Source organism: Scardinius erythrophthalmus, assembly GCF_964197995.2.
Source record: "Scardinius erythrophthalmus genome assembly, chromosome: 6".
In the NCBI taxonomy this organism is placed as follows: domain Eukaryota; kingdom Metazoa; phylum Chordata; class Actinopteri; order Cypriniformes; family Leuciscidae; genus Scardinius; species Scardinius erythrophthalmus.
In genome coordinates this window covers 7,659,317-7,683,925 of record NC_138226.1, presented here as the reverse complement: position 1 = coordinate 7,683,925, position 24,609 = coordinate 7,659,317, and the positions used below count along the sequence as shown (strand labels likewise).

Below are 24,609 nucleotides of genomic sequence, written 5' to 3'. Positions count from 1 at the left end.
GAATCTAAACTGATATGTGTGCATTGGCAACACTTTACAATGACATTAAATTAATTCAAAGATTTAAGGCACGGCAGGCAACAACATCGTTTTTTTTTTTACTGGTCAATTTTGAGATTTTTGGATATTTGTCTTCAATTCAGTCTTCTTTCAGACTTGTGGTGAAAAAAGTCTGAAATACACATTTAGGTCTTTATTTTACTACACTTTGTATGTTTGTGTCTGTAGATTTCTCATAAATTCAACAAAAGTTGGCGTTCTTAATCATCCCGCTGCTCCGCGATCGCTGCCGGCACCCTGTCATCACATGCACCGCTGGAAAGATCTCTCTCCTGTACAATGCTGTCGGGTTCAAATATGGTCATTTCCTTTTTATCAGCAACCAATCGTGAAAGTAAAAGGGCTGAATGCGCAATCTCATTGGCTGATGATACATCTTTAAAGCCCTTTTTCTCAAAATGACTTTTCTCTCATACTCCAAGTACCTAGTTATATTATGAAGACATTTACAGAGGGATTTGTAAATATATTATTCCTAGCCTGATTTATATACCATTTTATTCCAAAAAACATGGCATTCATTCCAAAAAACATGGCAAAATCATTTTTTTAAGGCTATTGACAGTATATTCTGATTTACAGGATAACAAAAATAGATATCCATAAATCCCTCTGTAATTTTTTTCCCATCTAATATGTGAACACAGTGAAAAAATAATTGTTAACCTGGCTTTATCCAGTACTCAGATTTAAAATATATGCAAATGAGCGCATATTTAATTAGATATTGCCTAATTTGCATATTTAAACATTAAATTACAGAAAATTTGTAATACTTTTTTTTCTCATCTTAATGTAGGTAATCAACTGGGAAAGTTTCATGGTGATATCTGCTAGTTAAAAATTTTACCCTATTCACCTGTAGTGTCTCGCCTTAATGTACTCATATGCCAAAAATTAAAGTGACTGCAGAAACTTCATCAAGCAGTGATTATCTTAATTACAACCTACACACACATAGCTACAGGCATATGCTGTACTGCAGCTGTCGAGCATTTCGATTGTATTTACAAAGTGGCCTGCTGTCACATGCCACCAGTGGCTAAAACCAATCTCCAATGGCACATGTGGTCTAAAGAACTGAAGAGCGTCACTTATTTCAACCCCATTCTGGGACTGCAAGGCAATGTTCACTCACCTAGTTTCGTCGATGTACACAGCCTCTAGAACCGATGCGGCATATTCAATGTTTTTCCTCAGATCTACGACATTCACCTCCCCCTTATCCAGCTGCTTCACCAGACATCTCAATCTGCAGGAAAAAAACAGTCAGAGCTTCAATTCATGAAAATTCGACATCTGATCTGAAAGCACTAATGTTGTTATTTGACATTACACTATTTGTTACAGGAATAGTTTGCATTTTTATATCATTTATTCAACCTTGCATAACTTTCTCCTGCGTTTGGCTCCAAACGCCACATCATCGTCTATTTTCATTGTAAAGAAAAAAAGCAGCTCTGACAGAAATTCATACGAGTTTGGAATGACATGGGTGGTAAATGATGATTCAAATTTTCATTCTTGTGTGAATTATTCCTTGAAAGCCAACAATAAACACACACACACACACAGATACACAAACAAAGATAATTAAAACACATCCATGACAGGAAAACACAATCTGTTTTATGAAAGAAACAAAATGGGTAAATGAGACAGACACTGCCAATTCCACACCCACAAGAAAACAAAGAGCATTAAACAAATAAAATAAAGGATTACAGTTCATCAGCATCTTAATCATCAAATCTCATGTGCCAAAACGCTACGCTCGGTTAATCTTTCATGGCACTCACAATAAGATTTTTTTGTATTTTGAATAAGCAGAGCCAATATCTTGGCAGAGTTAATGTGAGGTAACCCTTTAAATATGTAGGTCAAAAAAAAAGTTAACATTTGAGAGTAATGAATTCCATGTAATCCAATCACACACGGCCTCCCATTCCTTGTTTTCTGAGCAATATCCCTCTTATCGCTCCTCAAAAATGATAGCCTGGGAATGATTTACACACTGCAACAAGATGAAAGCACAGAAAATATATAAATACATCATAATAAAAAAGACCCACCGAATATTTTAATGAAATAAAATATTAATACATGTCAGAATTACAGGTAAATAATGACAGAACTATCCTTTTAATAAAATAAAATATAATTCTACACAATATTTATACACACACACACACACACACACGTTTCATGTTTTATGGGGACATTCCATAGACAATGATTTTTATACTGTACAAACTGTATAATCATCACTTACCCATCACAGAAACCTTTCTGCATTTTTATATTTTCAAATAACATCATTCTGTATGATTTATAAGCGGTTTTCCTCATTGGGACTGAAAAACGATTTCGGATATTTCCATTTTTGTAGGGTTTACCACATATTATCTCAAATCTTATCACCAGTTTTACAGAAACCCACTGAAACGGGACAACACTATATACAGGTACTTGAGATCCAAAATACTTCAAGATTTCATCCATTTCAACCACATTTGAAGGTTGTTGAAAACACATGTGCCATGTGTATTTCATTGGTAAGGTAAATGCTAATCCGTTCTGATGATTCCCAGACAACACTGAAGTACCGCCCACTCACCTGTCAATCACTCACTGCACAAAAACAAGGGTTTATACTTAGGCAGTTATCTGTGGCTTTAAAAGAAATAACCATCTGATTGAAAATCTGGGAAAGTACATACATACACATGCAAAAGACTTCTCTGGTATATAGCACAAATTATGTAAAGCATGTCTGTCATTGAGTTATTATGGGTATTCCACTGAAAGGATAAGTAACACTTCTGTTAATCGGACAAGTGGGCACAGTTATATCGCAAATGGCCAAATGTCTTCTGATTAATGTCTGCTTTCAATCACCCAGTCACTCTTTTGTTTATGACAGTGGTCTCTAGCATAGCAACTTGAATAAACACTCATTCCTTAGCGTGCTATTGACAGATAACACGTACGCCTAAACTCAAACTGCTAACATGTACGCTTAAACTTCATCCTGCCTCAGATATGCCATTACAGGATGAAAGACAAACAACAGCAGGAAAACAAACTGCAATTACTGATAAAACTACTGCAAAAAATATATATAACAAAAACTGAGGAACAGCACTGAACACAGAGCATGTTTTTTGTGTCAGTTTTGATGAGTATTCTCCTGAAGTCTGGCCTGACATCATCTTATAGCTATTTCCAATTCCTGTCACGATAGGATCTGGAATGATGTCTGACTCTGATTGTAGTCTGAGGTGGATCAGAATAACATCTGATGTGAAAAAGAGGCAAATCATCACAGCAAAGCGCTCTCAAAGCCAAGCTAGTCATTCTTGCATTCATTACAATTTGTCTGTCAAGTATGTGACTGGAAAGAATGAATTACCCTTAGAAGATTTTATGTTGTTACTGTGAAAATGTGGGTTTGATATTCCTAGTGAGGCTCTTTTAACATGATACTTTTGTCAAATTACTGGACTTCATCACCTCAAACTGAGAGCCGGGGTAAGAAATGCTTTACGACAGAGCAAAAGAACCCAGATATAATGACAGAAACTATACATTTCAAGGAGAGAAAGGTTTTTGCTGTCCCAGAGGAAAATATTATTCAGAGGTGTCTCTTTCATTACTCAGGAGACAAAATGAGTTCTCAGATGTCTCAGATGTTTCTCCTAAAAATCCCTAAGAAAGACAGAAACAAATTAGACTATTGTTGACATATTAGGCTAATTAATCTGGGTAGTATAACTAATTAATTTGCTCTTAAAGGAATCTGATTAAATATTTGAGATATCTGAATTTGGATTGCAGGTGTTGTCTTTAACTGTGTAACTATTTGCAAAGATGACACATCTTTCGAACATTTTAGATTACTGGGATCTTTTTCTCAGGATATAAATCTTCATTTCATCTACAATTTAAACTGAATAGCAAAATAAATGACTTAGGTTTCCCGAGAACTTCCCCCATCTGCCATTGGTCGGCCAAAAAGATAGCACCGCCCCAAAACAACGCCATTGGTTGAGTACCTTAAACAGAGCAATGTTTTGATAACGCCACAACTAAAAAGCTTACATTTTCCATGGAAAATAACCATCAAATGGATATGGATTGGATTTTTCCATTGGATTACTGCAGAAAATAAGCTCTGTGATGAACAAAAGCTTATTATTCTTACACATTTTGTTCACAATTAACACAACTTGAAGCATAAATCGGCAGAAGTCAAAAGCTAAATGTAGGCTATAAACAATCTTCATCACAGTTGCATGACTTCAACGTTACCACCACTAAGCGTCCGACAACTCTTTCAGTTCCCTTTCAAGGGAACTCCCGTTGCGTCGAGAATGACGCTATGGGGAACGCTTTGCGTGATGACGTCTTGAAGCACATGTAAAATCAGTCCAATGGTGTGGCGGAACGTCAGAGGCGGGTGACGTCACGTACCAGGAAGCTATAAAAGCCGGCCCGAAACAGAAAACGAAAGCTTTCTGAGTCTTCAGTTGCGCTCTGTGTTGAATCTGTCCGTTTATTTGGTGTTGTCTGTCTATATATCTATATATATATTATTCAGTATGGCGAGCAAGCAGCAGTTTAGAGTGTGTGTCCATCCCTGCACGCGTTATTTAACGGGAGGTGACACACACACTCTTTGTGTTATTTGTTTGGGAGAGGAGCATGCCCAGTCAGCACTCGAGGGTGGTGACTGTGTGCATTGCTGTGCGCTTCCATTGCGGACGCTCCGATCCCGTTTGGCTCGGTTCAATCCCGACCACGTTCCCCAGGGCTCGGGTCCCGCCGCGGCTGAGGCTCGGCGGCGATCTCAGACCTGGGGTTCGCAAATGGATCTGTCAGTGGATGTTGAGACGGGCTCTGCCTTATCTCAGCCTCTTACTGACAGATCCAGTGCCTCTCATCAGGGTGTGGAAGCACGCGCGGCGGTTTCTTCCCCCCCGATGGAGGCACCAGTACTGCAACTTTCCAGCTCTGAGGAGTTGGATGTTGTGAGTATTGATGCTGAGTCTGAGGATTCGCCACCTCAGTCTCATGCGTTTGAAGAATTGCTTGATGTTATTACTAGAGCTGTTGACAGACTTTCAATTGAGTGGCCAGAGGATAGGCAGGACGTTCGTTCGAAAAGTAAGCTCGACGAACGCTTCCTGCCATCTCGTGCGCAGCCCCAGCGCAGGAGCCTGCCGTTTTTCCCCGATCTCCACACCGAGGTGTCGAGATCGTGGGGGAAACCAGTGTCTTACAGAGTTTATACACCACAAACATCACACTACTCCTCAATATATAAATATAAAGAGTATGGTTATGGGGAGATGCCGAAGGTGGAAGAGACGCTTGCGGGCTATCTCTCTCCAGCAACGGCATCTTCCCTGAAGGCTCCTACACTCCCCTCTAAGCCAGTTAAAGTAACATCTTCCCTGGTTCATAAATCATATGCAGCCGCTGGTCAAGCCGCAGCGTGTCTGCATACGATGTCAATCATGCAAGCATATCAGGCTGAATTATTGGGGGATTTAGAGGAGGGCGGGGGGATTGGTCCTGACACGGTGGCCGAACTACGCAGAGCCACAGATCTGTCTCTCAGGGCCACCAAGGAGACCGCTAAATCTATCGGGCGGTCTATGGCAGCCCTGGTGGCCACTGAGAGGCATCTGTGGCTCAATCTAAGTGATATCAAGGATAAAGAAAAGCATGTCCTCTTAGATGCTCCGGTCTCCACTGTTGGTTTGTTTGGCGATGCAGTTAACGTTGCGGTAGCAAAATCACAAGAAGCCGCTAAGCAAGCAGCTGCTCTCCAAAAACTTCTTCCCCGCCGTTCTTTCTATGAGGCTGCTGAGCGGGAGCAGCCTCACTCCTCTAAAAAGAGCGCTGATCATCGTGCCACTCAGAAACAGAGTGTGTCCTCCCGTGCTCCCCCACAAAAATCTCGGGGACACGGAGGGCGCGCTCAAACCCAGCAGTCTTCGAGGGGTAGAGCGGATCTGCGGACCGTTATTACCGCCAAGAAGGCTGCTGGGAAGAAATCCTGATGTCCGAGGGCTCAGGACATATGAGGGTAGTCCCCCCCGAAGCAGAGCGGTTAACACCTCTTTTTACGGTGCCCGTCTCTCTTCGGTACCCTCAGGGGACCGTTCTGCCAACCCTGCCGCCTCAGGTGTTACAGGGCGCAGCGGTCTCCGGCGAGCACATATCTCAAGGACCACCCGGAAACGTAGTGGCCTCGGGATGCCCGCCCCCTCCAAGGAGGGTGTTAGAGCAGTCTGTTCGGTCGCTCCCTGCCGGTGCGCCGTTACAGGGCGTCGAATTGACTGCTCAACAACAACAAAATCCAGAAACCAGTCTCGAGAGGCTGGTACCTCTAGTAGAATCTTTGACAGCGTGGAAGCTACTGCCAAATGTTTCTCGTTGGGTCCTGCAGACCGTAGAAAAAGGGTATCAGATACAATTCAAGCAACGCCCACCTCGGTTTATGGGGGTCCTGCCCACAGTGGTGGGCCCCGAGCAGGTTCTGGTTATGGAACAGGAAGTAAACACTCTGTTAGAGAAAGGGGCCATAGAATATGTACCTCCCTCCAACAGGGAAACCGGGTTTTACAGCCGGTATTTCATAGTTCCGAAGAAGGACGGGGGATTGCGTCCCATTTTAGATCTTCGAGTTCTGAACGAGTCAGTCATGCAGCTCAAGTTCAAAATGTTAACATTGAGACAGATCGTGCCACAGATCAGGTCCGAGGACTGGTTTGTCACGATAGACCTCAAGGACGCATATTTCCATATTTCCATCCGTCCGTGTCATTGGAAGTTCCTGAGGTTTGCTTTCGGGGGCAAAGCATACCAATATCGTGTTCTTCCATTCGGCCTAGCTTTATCACCCCGCACTTTTACCAAATGCATGGATGCAGCTCTGGCGCCGCTGCGCCTCCAGGGTATTCGCATCATGAACTACATCGACGATTGGTTGATTTTAGCTCAGTCGCATCAGTTGGCGGTTCAACATCGAGATGTTGTTCTCACCCACATGAAAGAGTTGGGGTTACGGCTGAACGCCAAGAAGAGTGTGCTTTCTCCACTCCAGAGGACCACTTTTTTAGGCGTAGTTTGGGATTCAGTGTCGATGCAGGCGCGCCTGTCACCGCCACGTATAGAGTCCATCCTTGCAGCTGTGAAAAGTGTAAAGCTAGGCCAGCTACTCACTGTCAAACAGTTCCAGAGACTGTTGGGTCTCATGGCAGCAGCTTCCAACGTGATACCTTTTGGACTGCTACACATGAGGCCCCTGCAGTGGTGGCTCAGGACCAGGGGGTTTTCCCCGAGGGGCAACCCATTTCGCACAATCAGGGTCACGCGGCGATGCTTACGTGCCCTGGTTATGTGGAAGAAACCTTGGTTCCTGTCCCAGGGCCCAGTGTTGGGAGCTCCTTGTCGTCGCAAACTGCTAACGACGGATGCTTCCCTCACGGGTTGGGGAGCGATCCTGGAAGGTCGCTCAGCTCAAGGTCTGTGGGAAGACCATCATCGTTCCTGGCATATCAATCGCCTAGAGATGTTAGCTGTCTTCCGGGCTCTGAGGAGCTTTATCACAGATCTCAGGGGACACCATGTGCTAGTACATACGGACAACACGTCGGTAGTCGCCTATATCAACCACCAAGGGGGTTTGCGCTCGCGCCCGTTATCCAACTTGGCACGCCATATCCTCTTGTGGTCCCAGGGGAAGTTACTGTCACTCAGGTCAGCTTACATCCCCGGGGTCCAGAATATAGGAGCAGACACTCTGTCGAGGCAGGGGCCGAGGCCCGGGGAATGGAGGCTCCACCCCGAAGTGGTGGAGCTTATATGGAGGGAGTTCGGCCAAGCACAAGTGGATCTGTTTGCGTCTCGAGAGACGTCTCACTGTCCACTTTGGTTCTCCCTCACGCATCCAGCTCCTCTGGGACTGGATGCTATGGTTCAGACGTGGCCGAGGCTACGTCTGTACGCCTTTCCCCCAGTTGCTCTGCTCCCGGGAGTTCTGGAGAGAGTTCGCAGGGACCGGGTTTGCCTACTTCTTATAGCCCCGCGTTGGCCGGGCAGAGTATGGTTTCCCGATCTGGTCTCCCTCCTCGACGGGCATCCTCTGGAGTTACCCGTCAGGAGAGACCTTCTGTCCCAGGCAGGGGGCTCAATATTTCAACCCCGCCCAGAACTGTGGAACCTGTGGGCTTGGCCTCTGAGGGGGCCCAGCTCATAGAGTCAGGTCTCTCAACTGAGGTTGTTGAGACCATTCTACAGTCCAGAGCTCCCTCCACGAGGAAACTTTATGCCCTGAAGTGGAGAGTCTTCACTTCTTGGTGTAGTGACCGTCGGTTGGACCCAGTTAACTGCCCAATTGGTACAGTGCTGGAGTTCCTGCAGGACCGGTTCACAGCAGGTCTAACCCCGTCCACTTTAAAGGTTTATGTGGCGGCCATAGGTGCTTACCACATTCCTTTGGGTGGAATGTCTGTGGGGAAAGACCCTTTGATATCTCGTTTCCTTCGTGGCACTTGGAGGCTGAGGCCTGCAGTTCGCTCTAGGGTGCCACCATGGGATTTGTCCATTGCGTTACAAGGCTTGTCCCTGGCCCCCTTTGAGCCAATTGAGGAGGTTCCTGAGAAGTTTTTAACGCTGAAAGCTCTTTTCCTTCTTGCTATTTCCTCTCTCAAGAGAATAGGGGATCTCCAAGCGTTGTCGGTTGCTCCGTCATGCTTGGAGTTTGCTCCGGGTATGATCAAAGCATTTCTTCATCCAAGACCGGGCTATATCCCCAAGGTCCCCACTAATGTGGTCAGACCTATTGTTCTGCAGGCCTTCTGTCCTCCTCCCTTTCAAAATGCGGACCAGGAGGCTAATAATTTGCTTTGCCCTGTGCGGGCGTTAGACGCATATGTCCACAGAGCTGCCCTGTGGCGAAAAAGTGATCAATTATTTGTGTGCTTTGGGTCCCCTAACAAAGGAGGTCCAGTGTCTAAGCAAAGGATGAGCAAGTGGGTGGTCGAGGCTATCTCACTTGCTTATGAGGCGGCTGGGCAGCCTTCTCCTTTGGCTGTCCGGTCGCACTCGACGAGGAGTATGGCGGCCTCTAAGGCCCTTATTTCAGGAGTTTCTTTACAGGACGTCTGTGATGCGGCAGGCTGGTCCTCACCGCACACTTTCGTCAGGTTTTACTCTCTGGATCTAGACTCTGCTCCAGGGTCTCATGTTTTGTCTTCCTAGTGCTGCTCTCCAGATTACACACAGGACAGACATTCGTAGCTATGGAGGCGTTGGTATAGACGTTCCCCATAGCGTCATTCTCGACGCAACGGGAGTTCCCTTGAAAGGGAACGCCTCGGTTACGACTGTAACCTCGGTTCCCTGAAGAGGGAACGAGCGTTGCGTCGCCTTGCCATATCTCCTTCATGCCTGTCAGCTCGACTTCAGACTTTTACGAAGCTTTCGTTTTCTGTTTCGGGCCGGCTTTTATAGCTTCCTGGTACGTGACGTCACCCGCCTCTGACGTTCCGCCACACCATTGGACTGATTTTACATGTGCTTCAAGACGTCATCACGCAAAGCGTTCCCCATAGCGTCATTCTCGACGCAACGCTCGTTCCCTCTTCAGGGAACCGAGGTTACAGTCGTAACCGAGGCGTTTTTGTTAAAAACATTTTCCCTGAAAGTTTGAGTTATAATTGTTTCCAAGAACATGATTCTAAACACAACAAGGCTGTAAAAGCGGACTATTGAGTAGATGAGTTCACCTGTTTGATGTTATGACGTTTAATGTCCCCGACAACCTCTGTCGTCCCATTTAGCCACATAATAATAGCAACCGCCTTTTACAAGACACAAGAGGGTATTACTGATGTATTTGATAGAATAAAACATGAAAATATCTTGAGCTTGTGTTCACCACAGACCTTTCAAGCATTTAACCAAAAACCCATTCGAAAAACCAATTGACTTCAGGACGATGGAACCGGAAGTGCTAAAATGCAACTAGTTTCCGAGTTTTGGCCTATAAAAAAGATGTCATCCCTGCACCACTCTATAATGCTGGGATAGGAGAAATTATAATAACATTTAAAGCTTTAATCTACATTTTTTTTTAAACATGTGTAATGTAAATAAAGATGTTTATAGCAGGTTTATCGAGTATAAGTGAAGACAGAATCTGGTTCTGGTTAAGTAGCTAGGGGCGAACAGCTCTGGAGGGACATGTCAACCTATCAGGGCCTATTTTTACCTGGAGTACATGAAAGCGCGTGAGGGAGATGGACTCCATCTGACTTGTGGAGAGTGGCTGAGGAGAAGGGCAGGAGAATGATAAGGACTTTGGAAACATTGTGGGTGATACCCATTCCTTCCCTCCCTGATGGTGATTTAACTCGTTTCCAAATGCCCAACAGTGAAGTAAAATGGAGAGGAGAAGGGTGTGTAACTGTGCATCACTCACAAACACCTACCCACCCAAGAATGTCACCGTGTGAATATTTATCACATATGTTCTGCCGGATCCAGATGGGAGGACTTTCCAAACAATGATAAACAAACAGCACTGCAGCAAGAGGGGATTTACAGTTCATCGCAATATAGCTCTATTATTTCTCCAAGTTTCATTCCATCGAAACACTGTTTTCATCTAACACACCTGACTTCAATAAAATGTTTCTCATGATTTTAAAGACATTTTGATTCAAAATAATATTTTTTGCAACTTTTGTTTGTTTTTTTGTTTCCGCAAATACCAGTAAATTAACTAGCGCAAATATCTCCTCCCATAAACTTTGCGTCTGAAAGGGAAACTCCTACCAATGCATATGCAAAAATAACCATGTCCACGCCTTTTCAGCGCTAATTTTTCACTTTGTATCTTTAGTAAATCCTGACAGTAGTTTTTAACGGTAAAAGAGGGCTTGTGCTGGCAAGTATTAGTATACAGTATTCCCTTAGTAGACACTCTGTTTTGATGACAGCAGCACTGATGCTGACATGAACAAAGCATTATGAAAAAAATCATGTCCAAAAAACATCTTGAGCTTCAATGGAAGAAAGGAACAACAACAACAGCAGCAAATCTGTGGTGTCAAACTTTTGAACCCTTCTGTAAATGGCATTTAATATGACAGAAATGTAACGTGATGCAGAGCCTTGAGTGCATCACCCTCCCTCTGGTCCCCCCACAACAGCTGTTGTGCTTATCAGCATTCACATGAAGCCTGTAAGAGTGTGTTTAACATTGAAGACAGCAAAAGTGCAGAACCTGCAACCTCCTTGCGCTGTTCGCTTAGATGATATATGACCTGTGCCAGTGTACTCTAATTTCTTCTCTGAATTTTGCACACATTATATTTGCCAGCCACTTTTATCCAAAATAATGTGCAGTGCATTCAAAGCATACTTTTTAGAATGCTAGTGGACTGCTTACTGAATACTGTGCAAAATATACTTTAGTATGTAAAAAAAAAAAACTTGTCCAGAAAGTGAGCCAAGAAATAGTTAATCATTCATAACACTGGAAGGTCAAATTAAGTGCATTGCATTATGGGATACAGCACTCAGTGCAGTGAGCTTTGTTGCATATTGGACATTTAAGCAAATGTAGTAGATCATTGAGGTCATTGAGGCATTGTATGCAGATATTTATCATATTTAGCACAATATATCAGTATATAGCTTACCTATATACTACAGAAATACTGTAAAAAGTATACTAGGGCACAATGCACAGTGCGTATAACCCTCTTAAACATAATAAAAACACTGGTCATTGTCGGAAAATTAGCAAAAATCACTGCATGACTGATAATTTTCAACATATTTTAACACAATGTAGTCACTAATAAATTAAATTAAAAAAAAAATATATTAATATGACTAATAGTGTAATCATGTGTTTGTTTTATGAATAGACTTTCTAGGGAGCTGAGATGCAAATTAGCTTGTGCTACAATACATGCAATCTTTGCAGTTTTATGCATCTTTCAGATAGGAACAAATAAACTCAAGTGACATTTTACATGACATTCATTATGGAGAGTGACAATTAATGAAAATGACCATTAATAATAAAATAATTAGTAATATTAATATTAATGAAAATGACAAAAGCACAATTACTGAAATATAACCTAAAATTAAAATGAACGCAAAATATGAATAAATACTATAATAGTATCTAAATAATACTAAAATAACATTGATATGGAGTCTGCTACCAATAAAATAGCTGTTCTGTAAAAGAAGTTGCTGAAATTTAGTGGCAATACTATATCAAATTTATGGCAAACGGATACTGACCATTGTAAACATCTTAAAGTGATTCAATGGCGCCATGGCTTACAAGGCTCATATGGCGCCAAGTGCCATCTTCTCTGGTTTAGTGATAATTAAACAGAAATATCTGACAGAACAATGCAATCGACCAACTAGAATCAAACATTCCAAAGAGCTGTGTGACTGCAAACTTAGCTGAAATACACGAGATGAAGTATGGCTGGTTGACAGACACCATCCTGTCGAGTGGTTTCAGAGCACAGGCACTTAGACTGACTGTATTTTTGGAGACTTTGCCATGGCCCCTGACACAGTGTATCGGGGAGGGTCTTCAGACCACTGAGAGTGCATGGAAATAAAAACAAGCATCTAAAAGAAGCCTGTCTGGAAATGAACAAAATAAACCCGCACCGCTTTACCTCTACAGCAGGCCTCCCAGAAGCAAAAACACGTTAAGCAAGCTGGGTTGGTGCTTTTTAGACTCCCATTGAGTAACGTGCTGCTCCGTCAACCCAGTCCGAAAGTTCCTCGGGGACCCAGTTGCATTCATCTCCAGCCCTTTTCCGAGTCCCTGTTTTCCAAATCTAAAACCATCCAGGCTTTTCATAGCTCACAGTGTATCCACCCAGGTCAGATTAGAAATTGCAAAACAAGACAAACCCTGGAAGTTTGCTTTGAGTTTTTCAAGAAGAGTTTGTTTTCCAAGGGTGCATGAGAATGCCCTGGAGAAAGAGCGAAGGGGATGTTTCTCGTGGTCACTAACAGCGGCCCAGTGAGACGCTGGCACTGGCAGTCGGCAGGCCATCGTGCCCCAGTCACAAGTAAAGAGGAAGGTCAACCTCAAACATTTTCCCATGAGCTTGCTGTGCCATTCTACACACAAACATCCAAAACTCAGAGCCTCTGCCGTCACTGACGGTCCCTCGAGGGACCCGGCGAGGGCTCGCGATGGAAAGAAAGAAAGGACTTGCTACCAGCCTCTCAGACAGCTCTAAATTCCTCACTCCACAAAGATGGCACCCATAGGAGCGCTCACTGACCTGAGAATAATTAGAGAGGAGGGGAAGAGCGTGTGATGAGTCCAGAGATGCAAATCAGCTCCTTTTAAGTACGAAAAATCGCATGTGTAATGTGCGTCGGACATAAGCAGTTTCCCGCCCCATTTATTCTGACAAATAAATGGACGTGTTCTCTGATTTCACAGATATCCCACCGCTAACTTTTGGTTCCAAAAAAGTCCCTAGGCAACAGGGAAAATATTGTCACAAATTGTCCTCCCTTGACACCAACACTGCTTACCAAATGTATTAATAGACAGATTGTGAACACAGGCGCCAAGACTTGGAGAAAGGTGAACTGTCATCATGCGTCTGTCCATTTTTTTTAATTAACCTAGAGATACTGGTAAATTTAATACTGACCGAGTCATGCACTTGAATGATAGCATTAATAGCATACAAATGGCTTTGTAACAAAAGGTTTCTGAGTAAATGAACAGAACATAAATCAACCAACCACACCAAAATATGCATTGTCACTAAAATATCTATATTGTAAAATAATAATAATAATAATAATAATAATAATAATATAAATTCTACTACTACTACTAATCATAATGATTATTATTTACATATTTAGTTTACCAAAACTTAATATTTACAAAAAAAATTACAACAGCCATTCATCAGTCATGATATAATTATATTATATATTATTATTTTTATTATTTAATTTTTAGTTTACCAAACCTCAAGTTCTCTTTACAAGAAAATGACATTCATACATCACTCACATATCTATATTGTATAACACATTATTATTATAACAATTATTTTACATACTATTACTACAACTACCGCTTTTTTTAGACATTTATTTGTGAATTAATTTGCTTGATAAATCGTGTGGGGCGCAGGAGATCAGCAGAATAAAATGAATAAAAAAATAAAAAAACAGCCATTGCAAGTGCGTGACTAGCAGTTGGAGCTCTGCCTTTATAAAGCGGCACTGAACGCCAATTCCACTGAATCATTCTTCTTCAGACCGCTGATTTATTGTCATCGTCTGAATAAGACAGAGATAGAAGTTGCTTGCCATAGACTTCAGCGTAAGATGACGTAAGCTACAAGAAGCTGAGCTTGTTAGGCGCTGTTGAAAGAGTTCACTGCAGCCACTGATTATATATTGTTCATCCAAAGCATCACTGAAATATATTCTCTTACGGATATACATTTCAATGATTCAATGACAATACACAGTCAAACTATTGCAGGTGTTTTTCATTGCATGTTTTTCAATTTATAAATCTTTCCATTTTGGAAAGATTCACTACATTTTAGTGAAATTACTTGGTAGTCAGAGGTGGTGGTAGTGAAGGGGTGCCAGATTTTTTAATGGTTTAAAGGGGGGCGTGACCAAAAAAGTTTGAGAACCACATACATTTTTCAATTGCTACAAGAGGACCACAATCCCTCCAAGATTTTGCGTGCGTGGATTTGACTAGAGGACTTCAGGCCCTCTGGTGACGTGCTAAACACAGGTTGACACAAGCAATCTGGAGTGATCTGCGGTAAGCAGAGCTCTGATTAAACAAACATCCCATTTTTCACAAGCCTCAGTTTCTCCAGTCCTCCAAGTACTGAAGCCACATCTTAATGCCTGCAGGACAGGTTGGTTTACACTAGGTTGTAAACTAACCTCTTGGGTTCCCATTTGAAGCAGTTAAGCTAAAGCTCTAAATGCAAGTAACATCAGTCTAGTTGTGTTTTGGCAGCACGGAGGGCACTGATTTACTGGCTAAGACTATCTCAGTTAAACATCTCCCCATCTTCCTCCACAAGCGATATAAATCCCGGCCCTTAGGGTATGTGGATGACTTTACCTGATGTTCAAGAAATTGGACTAAAAAAGCAGGGCTGTCAGTTAACCGTGTTAATTTAGTGCCATTAAAGGTGTCATGGCATGGATTTTTTCCCCTTGAGGTTAATTTATAATGTTAATAAAGTTTTTGGCACAAAAAAATAAAAATAATAATAATTATATATATATATATATATATATATGCGGAAAAACAATTATTTTTAACTTCCATTCTGACCATTTAAGGCTCCTTTAAGGCTTGTCAGTAAATGGCCACTGTTATGATTGGCTAACGTCACTACATAGGAAACAGTATCAACGCCCAGTGTTTTGAAAACATTATTTATATAAAAAACATAATTTACAGACAAAGCATTAAAATCATATTTACTTACGGTTTGTGATGCAGCTGCTGTCAGATCCAATAAAGTTGGCTACTTCATCGGTCAACAAAAGTTTTTTTTGTGAACTCTCCATTACACTGTGCCTTGCTGACAAAACAAAATGCTCCGAACAAACATATAATCCGCTGACGCGATGCAGGACGCCAACATGTTTTCAACATTGGGCTCCTTCTGAAGTCTGTACCGGGACTAATGAGCTGTTTAAACTGGATTTAAGCAGTTTAAACTGTTTAAAATGCAAAGCAAACATTCTTCACTCTTCCATTTGTCCTGTTGACAAACTCAAGTGAGTGGAGCATTTTAGAAACTGAACACGTATCTGTATACAGTATCAAGTGTAGACAGCATCATTGATTATAATGGGTTCTATTAACATTTGACACGACACTCACATCCAATGTAAGCAAATGTCAGCTGTTGTCTTGTCTTGCTCTGGATGCAGGCATATACAAATGTATTGCCCGTGTGACATCACAGGTCACCCAATATCAAAATGAGCTGTTTTTGGAGCTTGATTAAATAAATGCTTTGTCTATAATAAGGACATTTTAAACCTGCCTACCTGAAAAAAAAAAAAAAAATGAACAAGAAAATCCAACCAAGTGGCATTTTAAAGGAAAATAGCACAAGCACACCCACTAAAATTAGCCTTGATATTTTTAGTGGATTAAAAATAAATGGTTAAAAGTCAACACAAAAATGGCTGCCATTCAGATTTATGTTTATTATATAATGCAATGACATTTTTAAGTGTGAGCTAAGTGTCCAAATACTTTATGGACAAATCATTTTACACAAATTTCACTCAAAAATATTTAAAAAACAGAAAAATAGGATGGCTATTAGGATAGGATAGGATAGGATAGATTTGGGAATAGGATAGATTTGGGAATTAATACAAGGGGGAACAGACTTCTGATAATTGGTTAAAGGTGCTATAAGCAATCTCACGCGTTTTTTAGGCCAAAACATTTTTTTTTACATACAGCAAACATCTCCTCACTATCCGCTCGCTGCATGTCCCCTGAACACACTGTAAAAAAACACGGTCTCTGCAGACACCACAGGCTCCACAAACTGCAGCAAAAACAAACTGAGCAACAAACAGAGCGACCCGCAGCACGAAACATAACAAACTGTTCCAGCCAGTAACCGACCAGAATGATGTGGGGGTGGGGTTCGGGGGGTTAGTGCGCGGATGAGGAGGAGGGAGGGTCTAGCTAGCCTCCGTTTTGTTTGATAATAATTCAAACATCAACAAGAGGTTACGCCAACCGAGATCGCTTATAGCACCTTTAAGCAGGCATGGTTATCAGTCCAATAATCGGCCTGGTCTAACCTCTGGTTTATCAATACTTTCATCTGTGTTCACAATGTTCAGTGAATTTAACACTCACCTATTCAACTTATGAACAAGTCCAAGGTCATGGAGGTAGACACCGCTACAGTTGCTTGAACAATAACAACACCTAAACTACATAATTCAGGAAATTCACCCGTCTTGTTTCATTTTCACTGCGTAAACATACTTCCATTACATCCGCCACCAGCAGAGCTCTTCCGACCGGCTTCCAAAGGCACCAAAACATCAATTCAAATGATCCAGAACAAATGCAAGTGAGCTTTAGAGATAACCGAGCAAATATATAGTATTTGCTCCTTTCAACAGCTCCTTCTGAAAGCATTTATATACTTTCAACCAACCACTGAACCACACACAAATAATTGTGGGATATCATAGGCAGTGAAGGACACATCTATACCACTTTCAAAAACCAACCAGATGAAGGCATCTCAGTAGAAAGGAAAAACCTCAGAAACAAGTTACTATTCAGAGTAGAAGGATGTGGGTGTCACCATTTGCAACTGTAGGCTATTTCTCTATTGGCTCTAATAGGCTATTGGTTCTTTTAACTGACAGGCGAGAGTGTTGCATTTTTTCTTCCATTCATTACTCTACAAGTGTCCCTCTCATCCTACTCAGAATAGAGAACAATGCATACTAAAGCAATTTGCTAAATGGCAATTATTGTGTTACTGCTATTTCACCCTGCTCATCATATTAATACGCTGTCTGATTAGTTTACCTTTCGTGTGTAACTAGTCAGGAGTTAATTGGTCAAATAAATCAAAGGCACGGTGACTCTGTCTCATTCACTTACCAGATTAATCCATCAGTTTATAATTTGATGACAAGATATTTTTCTAAGAGTAAATGAATGGAAATAAGCCTCTGTTTTTTAACGTTTTATCCCGAAATGTTGTTTGCAGTCTGTATTTTCAGGGACATTATGCTTAAAAAAAAAAACCTTGCCAAATTTTCTTTTAAAAACAAGAGAGAGATATCAGGGGACGTGTTTGTGAGGTCAATGGTTTGAAAGCTGAATGTCCCCGAAGAGGGATACATAATATGAGCCTATGGGTAAATAAGGCAAGGCTATGACTGACATATTCTTCATTAACTTCCTAAATGTTGCTGGCTATGATGAGGAACTATAGGCCAAGATTTTCTCTGAAATCTGTGCTGACTTATTCCATAGTGACAGACACCAGATACCATACTGTTTGTTCTCAAAACACAGATTATAGAGGACTGATTCTGGTATGCCAACCTTATTAGTGACGAGTCATGTGATACAGATTGCATCCAAGTCTCATAGGACAAATTAGCACAATCTAGATTCTTATACGTATAAAAAGCTCAAAGGACCTCAACATATAATCACTTCTGGCAAAGACTGTGTTGATTTAAAAAGTAAAAGATACAGAGGCCTATAGGCTGATTCACAAGTGTGCATAATTTATTAGAGTAAAAAACTACTCTTCAGCTGGTACATTCTGCACGGTTTGGCTTTAAGGTAAACTGAATGTTTGTATTCATTAACTGCATTCCACAGTTGCTATTTTTAATATTTATATTAATACAAAAGCTTGGGGTCTGTGAGATTTTTTATGCTTTTGAAAGATATCAGTTCTGCTCACCAAGGCAGCATTTATTTGATCAGAAATGCAGTAATATTGTGAAATATTATTATTTTTGAATGCAGCATCATTACCCCAGTCTTCAGTGTCACATGATCCTTTAAAAATTATTCTAATATGCTGATTTGCTGCTCAAGAAACATTTCTTCTTATTATTAGCAATAAAAATCTGAATTATTTGCTGAATATAAAGTTCAAAAGAACATAATTTATTTGAGATAAAAATGTATCTCAAATAACATTTTTTTAACTCTTTTTTTTAACATTATAAGTGTCTTTACTGTTAGTTTTGACTATATATAGTTTAACACATCCTCTCAAAAAAATTAATTTCTTTCAAAACCCTAAATCTTACTGAAACCAAAATGTGTATTTTGCATATGTTATTCTTTACCTGTAATACATTTCATAAAAAAAAAACGCATATTTTCATAGTAAGGTTATATATTGTGTGTGCCCCCTTTCAAGAAGACAGGCATCTGTTTTGTGTTACAAACAATTTCATGCAGGTTTCATAACCAAAATCAATCATGATCTTCAGTATTCAAAGCCATACCATGCAGGCTATACAGTCCTACATTCCAACTATACAGAATAAAATATTTGCTCTTATAGGTGATTTTTCCACTAGCTAACTGAGATTACTAATCTCAAATGTGAGGAGTTAATTCAATTGATTTGTTATGAACTTCTATTAGCTTGCAAGAGTAAGATGTCATCTGTGAAAAATGTGAAATACTCCATTGTTTTCCCTTGATATTATGATAGTATCTGCAAAAAATGCAATCTGATAGGTTGTTTCATACTTTACTAATTTAGTGTTCAGTCTCTAAGACAGCTCCCTTCACTCTTCCCAAAACACTCTTCTTGCTTATTCACAAAGATAAGATTGAAAAAGCGACATAAAAAGATAATAAAGGTCTCATGTAGGAGATATAACAATTGATTATCTATTTATAATACAAGCTACCATAAATCATGTAGGCCTGGTTTCAGACAGGGCTTAGATTAAGCCAGGATTAGGCCTTAGTTCAATTAGGGCATTTAAGTAGCTTTTATAAACGTGCCTAAGAAAAAACATTATTGGTGTACATCTTGAGACAAAACAATGGCACTGACATATTTTAAGATGGAAAATTTTGGAAAATTGAATTGGAAAAAAGCAACATATACTTTAAAGTTTCACAGAAGAACGTCATGAGAGTGACATTTGGTGCACTAGTCTTTTAACCTAGCATAACCAGCAAGATTTCCGTGGTCGCCAAAAGTATCAAATAGGCCAAAAATCTTCACAGCACCCAGTCTGGACCAATAAGGAAATTCAGCAGAGAAAGGAAACAAAAGAGATGACGGTTGGTTGAATCACGCTGATTAATTTTGTCTGTTTGATAGTAAACGTTAGCTCATTAAAGCTGTTCAGGTGATGGACTGCAGATGTCATGTAAAACTGCACAATGGGATGTTACTCACTGCAAACAAATGGTAGGGTAAGACTCATAATAAGCCTTGTCTGCAAGTTTCAAAAATCTGCTATTCCCATGCAGGCCTCCCAGCAGGCTGTTATTGGAGCTAGCAAGGAGAGGAACCTCAAGGGGAACATCAGAGGTAAAAAACATACCATGAAACCCCTAAGAGATAACAAGAGTCACACACACACATACATCCCAGGATATTTGAAAAGCCAAGAACTCAGAAAGTCCCTCATGCAAAATCAGTACAGATCTGTTCCAAAACCAACTGAGTGCTACGTAGTAGCATACATGTGTTTTTATCATTAAAGCTGCATTCTGTAACTCTTTTTGGGTTAAAAATGATCCAAAATAAAATTTTGAGCAAGTACATAACCAGCCAGTGTTCAAAACTATCTGCTTGCCTTAGCTCGATTCAAAATGGTAAGCTTGTAATTAATTCCAGTGGTACTGGTGGATTTCCGCAAGAAATTAGAGCATTTCTTTGCGTCATTACGTCACATCTGTACACATAAAGAAGATGTCTCAGCTAGTAGGCTATATTATTGCGTGTGAGGATGTTGGAGGTGGAGATTTATAGCCTTTTCTCACAGCACTTGATATAATAATTAAACATCAATTTGATAAGTTACATTAAATATAAACATATTTGTAATTCATTCATAACAAAAATGATCTATAAATAATATTTCAAAGTATTGCACACAACTATGTATTTTTATGCATAATAGAGTACCAAATCATTAGCTTAGCAACATGTTGGCACCAAACTGTACTGAAATCCAGTGGTGGACGAAGTACACAAATCAAGTACTTGAGTAAAAGTACAAAAAGCTACTCAAATAAAATATTACTCCAATAAAAGTTTGAAATACTCCTTTTTAATGTAATTTTTAATTTTTAAATAATTAATTTTTAATTTTTAATTTTTTTAATTTAATTTTTAATGTACTTAAGTATTAAAAGTAAAAAGTACTGATTGATGAATGTATCCTACTGCTTAAACTAGGATGGGGGAGGCTTAATAGATTACAGCTCAATCCGGCAGCATCATTATGAATTCCTATGAATCGTCAAGTAGCCAGAGCTAGCCTAAATATGATTTTCATTTACTAAAATTCGGCATTAGTAACTTACGCACTCAAGCTTCGAGGATCTACTGATCTTGGCACATTTTGAGTAACCGAAAACTCGCTCTGACCAGATCATTTGAATCAGTGAGTTGTTGAATCGAGAACAGATACAATCAAATGCAATCCAATTCACAAATGAATTATTCAGTGGGTTTTGCAAACCAATTTAACAGGTTAACTGAAAAGATACAGCTTGTTCACGAATCGGACACTGCAATCACGTGATGATTTCTTCAGTTCAAAATAACGAGGAGCAGCATGTAGTGGAGTAAAAAGCTTTGGAAGTTAAGTAAAAGTAAAAGCTTCCCAAAATAACTGTCCACCACTGCTGAAATCCATTGAGCTTCATGTGAGAACTGCTATATGAATGACTATTTGCTGTCTATGTCGAGAGTTCCAAATCAGTCACTTATGAGGTCACATATCACTCAGTACCGAGTACTATGTACACAGGTAGCTTGCCAGGTTTGGAACAAAGCCAGTATCTCCTAATCCTCATTTAAACCCGCTTTGAGACCGCTAAACGGATGTGCCTGACAAAAGTATGCAAAAGAACCTGTTGCACATCTGCTTCCATTTTACATGCAAAAAAAAAAAAACGATTAGCAACCTGCTTGAAATAACGGAGCAACGCAATGAACCACAGCTTAATGTTCTGCCTCTAATGACTGTGTAACCACATTAGACGGGGGCATTTAGCGAAGGGTATTTTACTTCCATTCCTTTGAAACACACTGTGGCTGATTACAGAGCAAAAGCAGATAAGGTTGAAAGTGCCCCTGAGAATCAAAGTCACACTTTAGATGCACTATTTACTCACCGGTTTGCTCATAAGAACTGTTTATGTTTCGCCTTAGTCTCAGATGTTTCTCCTGCACTTCTTTAAGAGAAATAAAGCTAAATGGGAAAATTGTTGTTGTACAGCAAGAGTATAATGCTATAAAATTCACATGGATAGCTCAAATAAATTAGACCTGTATGAGATATCTTATTTTTGATTGGTATATTGACAACATTTCTCAGATGAAACATCTAAAAAGATTCTCAATTTGTTCTCCATTTGATCTCATCGCTCTTTAGAAACAGCTAGATATGCTAAAGCACCATAGATGCCAACTTTCTTCAAAGTTACAAGTATAAACAGAAAAACGAGTTTCCAGACAAACTCGATCGCAAAAGATAAAAATGTAACTGGAAGCCACAGCTGAATCCCTTACCTGAAGATGGGTCTATGGAGAAGCTTTCTTTTGATGGTCACATACTCATCCATTTAAGAGCACGAGTCAAGGGAGTGTGTGAGGCTTCAGTCAGACTGTCCCCAGCTGCTCCTCACATCGCTGTTTGCACTCTGCCCGATCCAGCCTCCCTCTCTTCTTTCTTTCTCACTGACGGCCCAGTGCAAAAGGCCATGGAGGCCACATCACAGAAAACACCAAACGGTAAACTTGGAGAGAGCAAGGCACCCTGCACCAGAGTTGAACTCTTCACGGTGGCTTTTATCTCTCTGTCCCTCATGCGAAAACACTTCCTCAACGCCTGCCTCCTCTCCCTTATACAGCCACTCTCCCTTCCAGAAAAGCTGTCGAGCACGCAAATTAACATTGGCGGACAAGGTCTGGTCAAAAAAGGGGCTGGACCCATGTCAGAAAACAGTAATTATATCACAATCTGGCTTGTGTTTAGTGTGATGTGTGGACAAAGTTATGCGATTCAGAGCGAGGTGTGCGTTTAAAGCGGTCGTGTAATGTGGAATCTGACTTTCCTTCATCTTTTGCAAATATACTGTAACTTTTCACCTCAAAACACCTTCTTAAGATGACAAAAGGGCTTATTCTGAGCTTCTCCAACTTTCTGGTGTCAGATGAATACATTCTGAACACATAAAACATACACATTTACATCTCAACAACCGGGATTTGTATTGGGAAATGTTATCTTCATGTGGAAAGACAAACTGATTTGAAGCTTGTTGCATCACGGACTGGTTAGGACACAGTCAGGGTCAGGGAGAGAGTGGAAAATTGTCATGGAAAACTAAATACTGACTGTTTTTGGCACTGTGAAAACTTTGCTAACATTATAAGTGGACCTCAGGGAGAACATAAAATGATAAGAAGAGAAGAAAGATATGACCTCTTCAGGAGAGGCTCTCGTGCTTTAATCGAAAGGAACTTGGCTCTTCATGGCTGGAGCGGGGCGGAGAAACGATGCCTTGACCATCATGATATTCAAGAAAGAGGATGTCTCAGAGACTAACGGCATGGACACAGATGGAGACACATCAAAAAGAGAATTTTTTTTTATTAGTGCGTTCTCTGTGAACTGTTCAAAATATGTAGTATTAGATAAAGGTTACTTGAAAATGCAACTTAAGGCACAACTTTATGAAAGCTACAGCAGTGCTTATTACACTCTTAAAAATAAAGGTTCTTTATTGGCATTGTGTTCAGTGAAGAACCTTCAACATTCACAGAATATTTCCATTGCACAAAAGGTTATTTTCACACTAATAAAAAGTTGTTTGAAAACTAGGTAACACTTTCTATGAAGACCATTCTTATAATAAAGTATAGCCCCATTTACACTTATTTATAAGTATTACTATTCTATAAATATATTTTTAAAGACTGATTAAGCATTAATACTGCATTATAAGAACAGTTATAGTTATATTTATATTATTTTTTTTAAATTACTTATAAGTCATGCATTTGCTTTTTTTGCGTGCAGGCTCATAATCCATTATACACTGATTTATAATATAAAAATATATAAAATATAAAATAGATCCAGAGACACTTGTTTGCTGTACCAATTAGTTATCAATTATGTCTTTAATGGCTCATGTTTTCATTAGAGGTCATGGATGGTAATCTCCTCAGCCATATGCATGGTATTGCTTATTGCAGTTTGGAATAATACTTTAAAAAATATTGTTGCAGTGTTTTGCTAGTATGTAACATAAAAAAGACTACATAAAAAATTCCACTGTTTTTATAAATTATTTCTGTATTATCACTCACAATAAGAATTTATATATAAGAAAACAACACGGCTATTTATAACAATCTATTCACTTATTTTACAGAAATAAATCTGTATTACTAAAAAGTAATTGTAATAATAATATAATTACATTATACCAATGCAGGTTGCATCTTTATGAATACATTCATGGAACCATATGACTGACTAATTAATACTTATTATAAATCAGTGTATAATGGATTATGAGAATGTGCATTGAATGAAATGCATGACTTATAAGTAATTATAAAAATAATATAAATGTAACTATAACTGTTCTTATAATGCAGTAAAGGTCTTAATGAGTCTTTATAAAAGTAAATGTAAAAGTATAAATGGAGCTATAATTCATTATAA

At 40.0% G+C, this 24,609-nt stretch overlaps 1 protein-coding gene across 6 annotated transcripts in view; it reads right to left on the bottom strand.

Moving 5' to 3' along the window:
- The window catches only part of pde1a (phosphodiesterase 1A, calmodulin-dependent), a 70,583-nt gene that overhangs the window by 25,231 nt on the left and 20,743 nt on the right, over positions 1–24,609 (bottom strand). For 2 of the 6 annotated variants that reach the window (XM_081368804.1, XM_081368801.1), the window contains exons 1-2: positions 22,443–22,800; positions 1,199–1,312 (exon numbers count right to left, since the gene is read on the bottom strand). In XM_081368804.1, the coding sequence (XP_081224930.1) occupies positions 1,199–1,312; positions 22,443–22,495 (167 nt within the window). In that variant the 5' untranslated portion in view covers positions 22,496–22,800. Of the gene's footprint in view, positions 1–1,198; positions 1,313–1,443; positions 5,892–12,794; positions 12,927–22,442; positions 22,814–24,609 lie in introns of those variants that run through there. The other 4 variants (XM_081368803.1, XM_081368805.1, XM_081368802.1 and 1 more) reach the window with 4 other exon arrangements.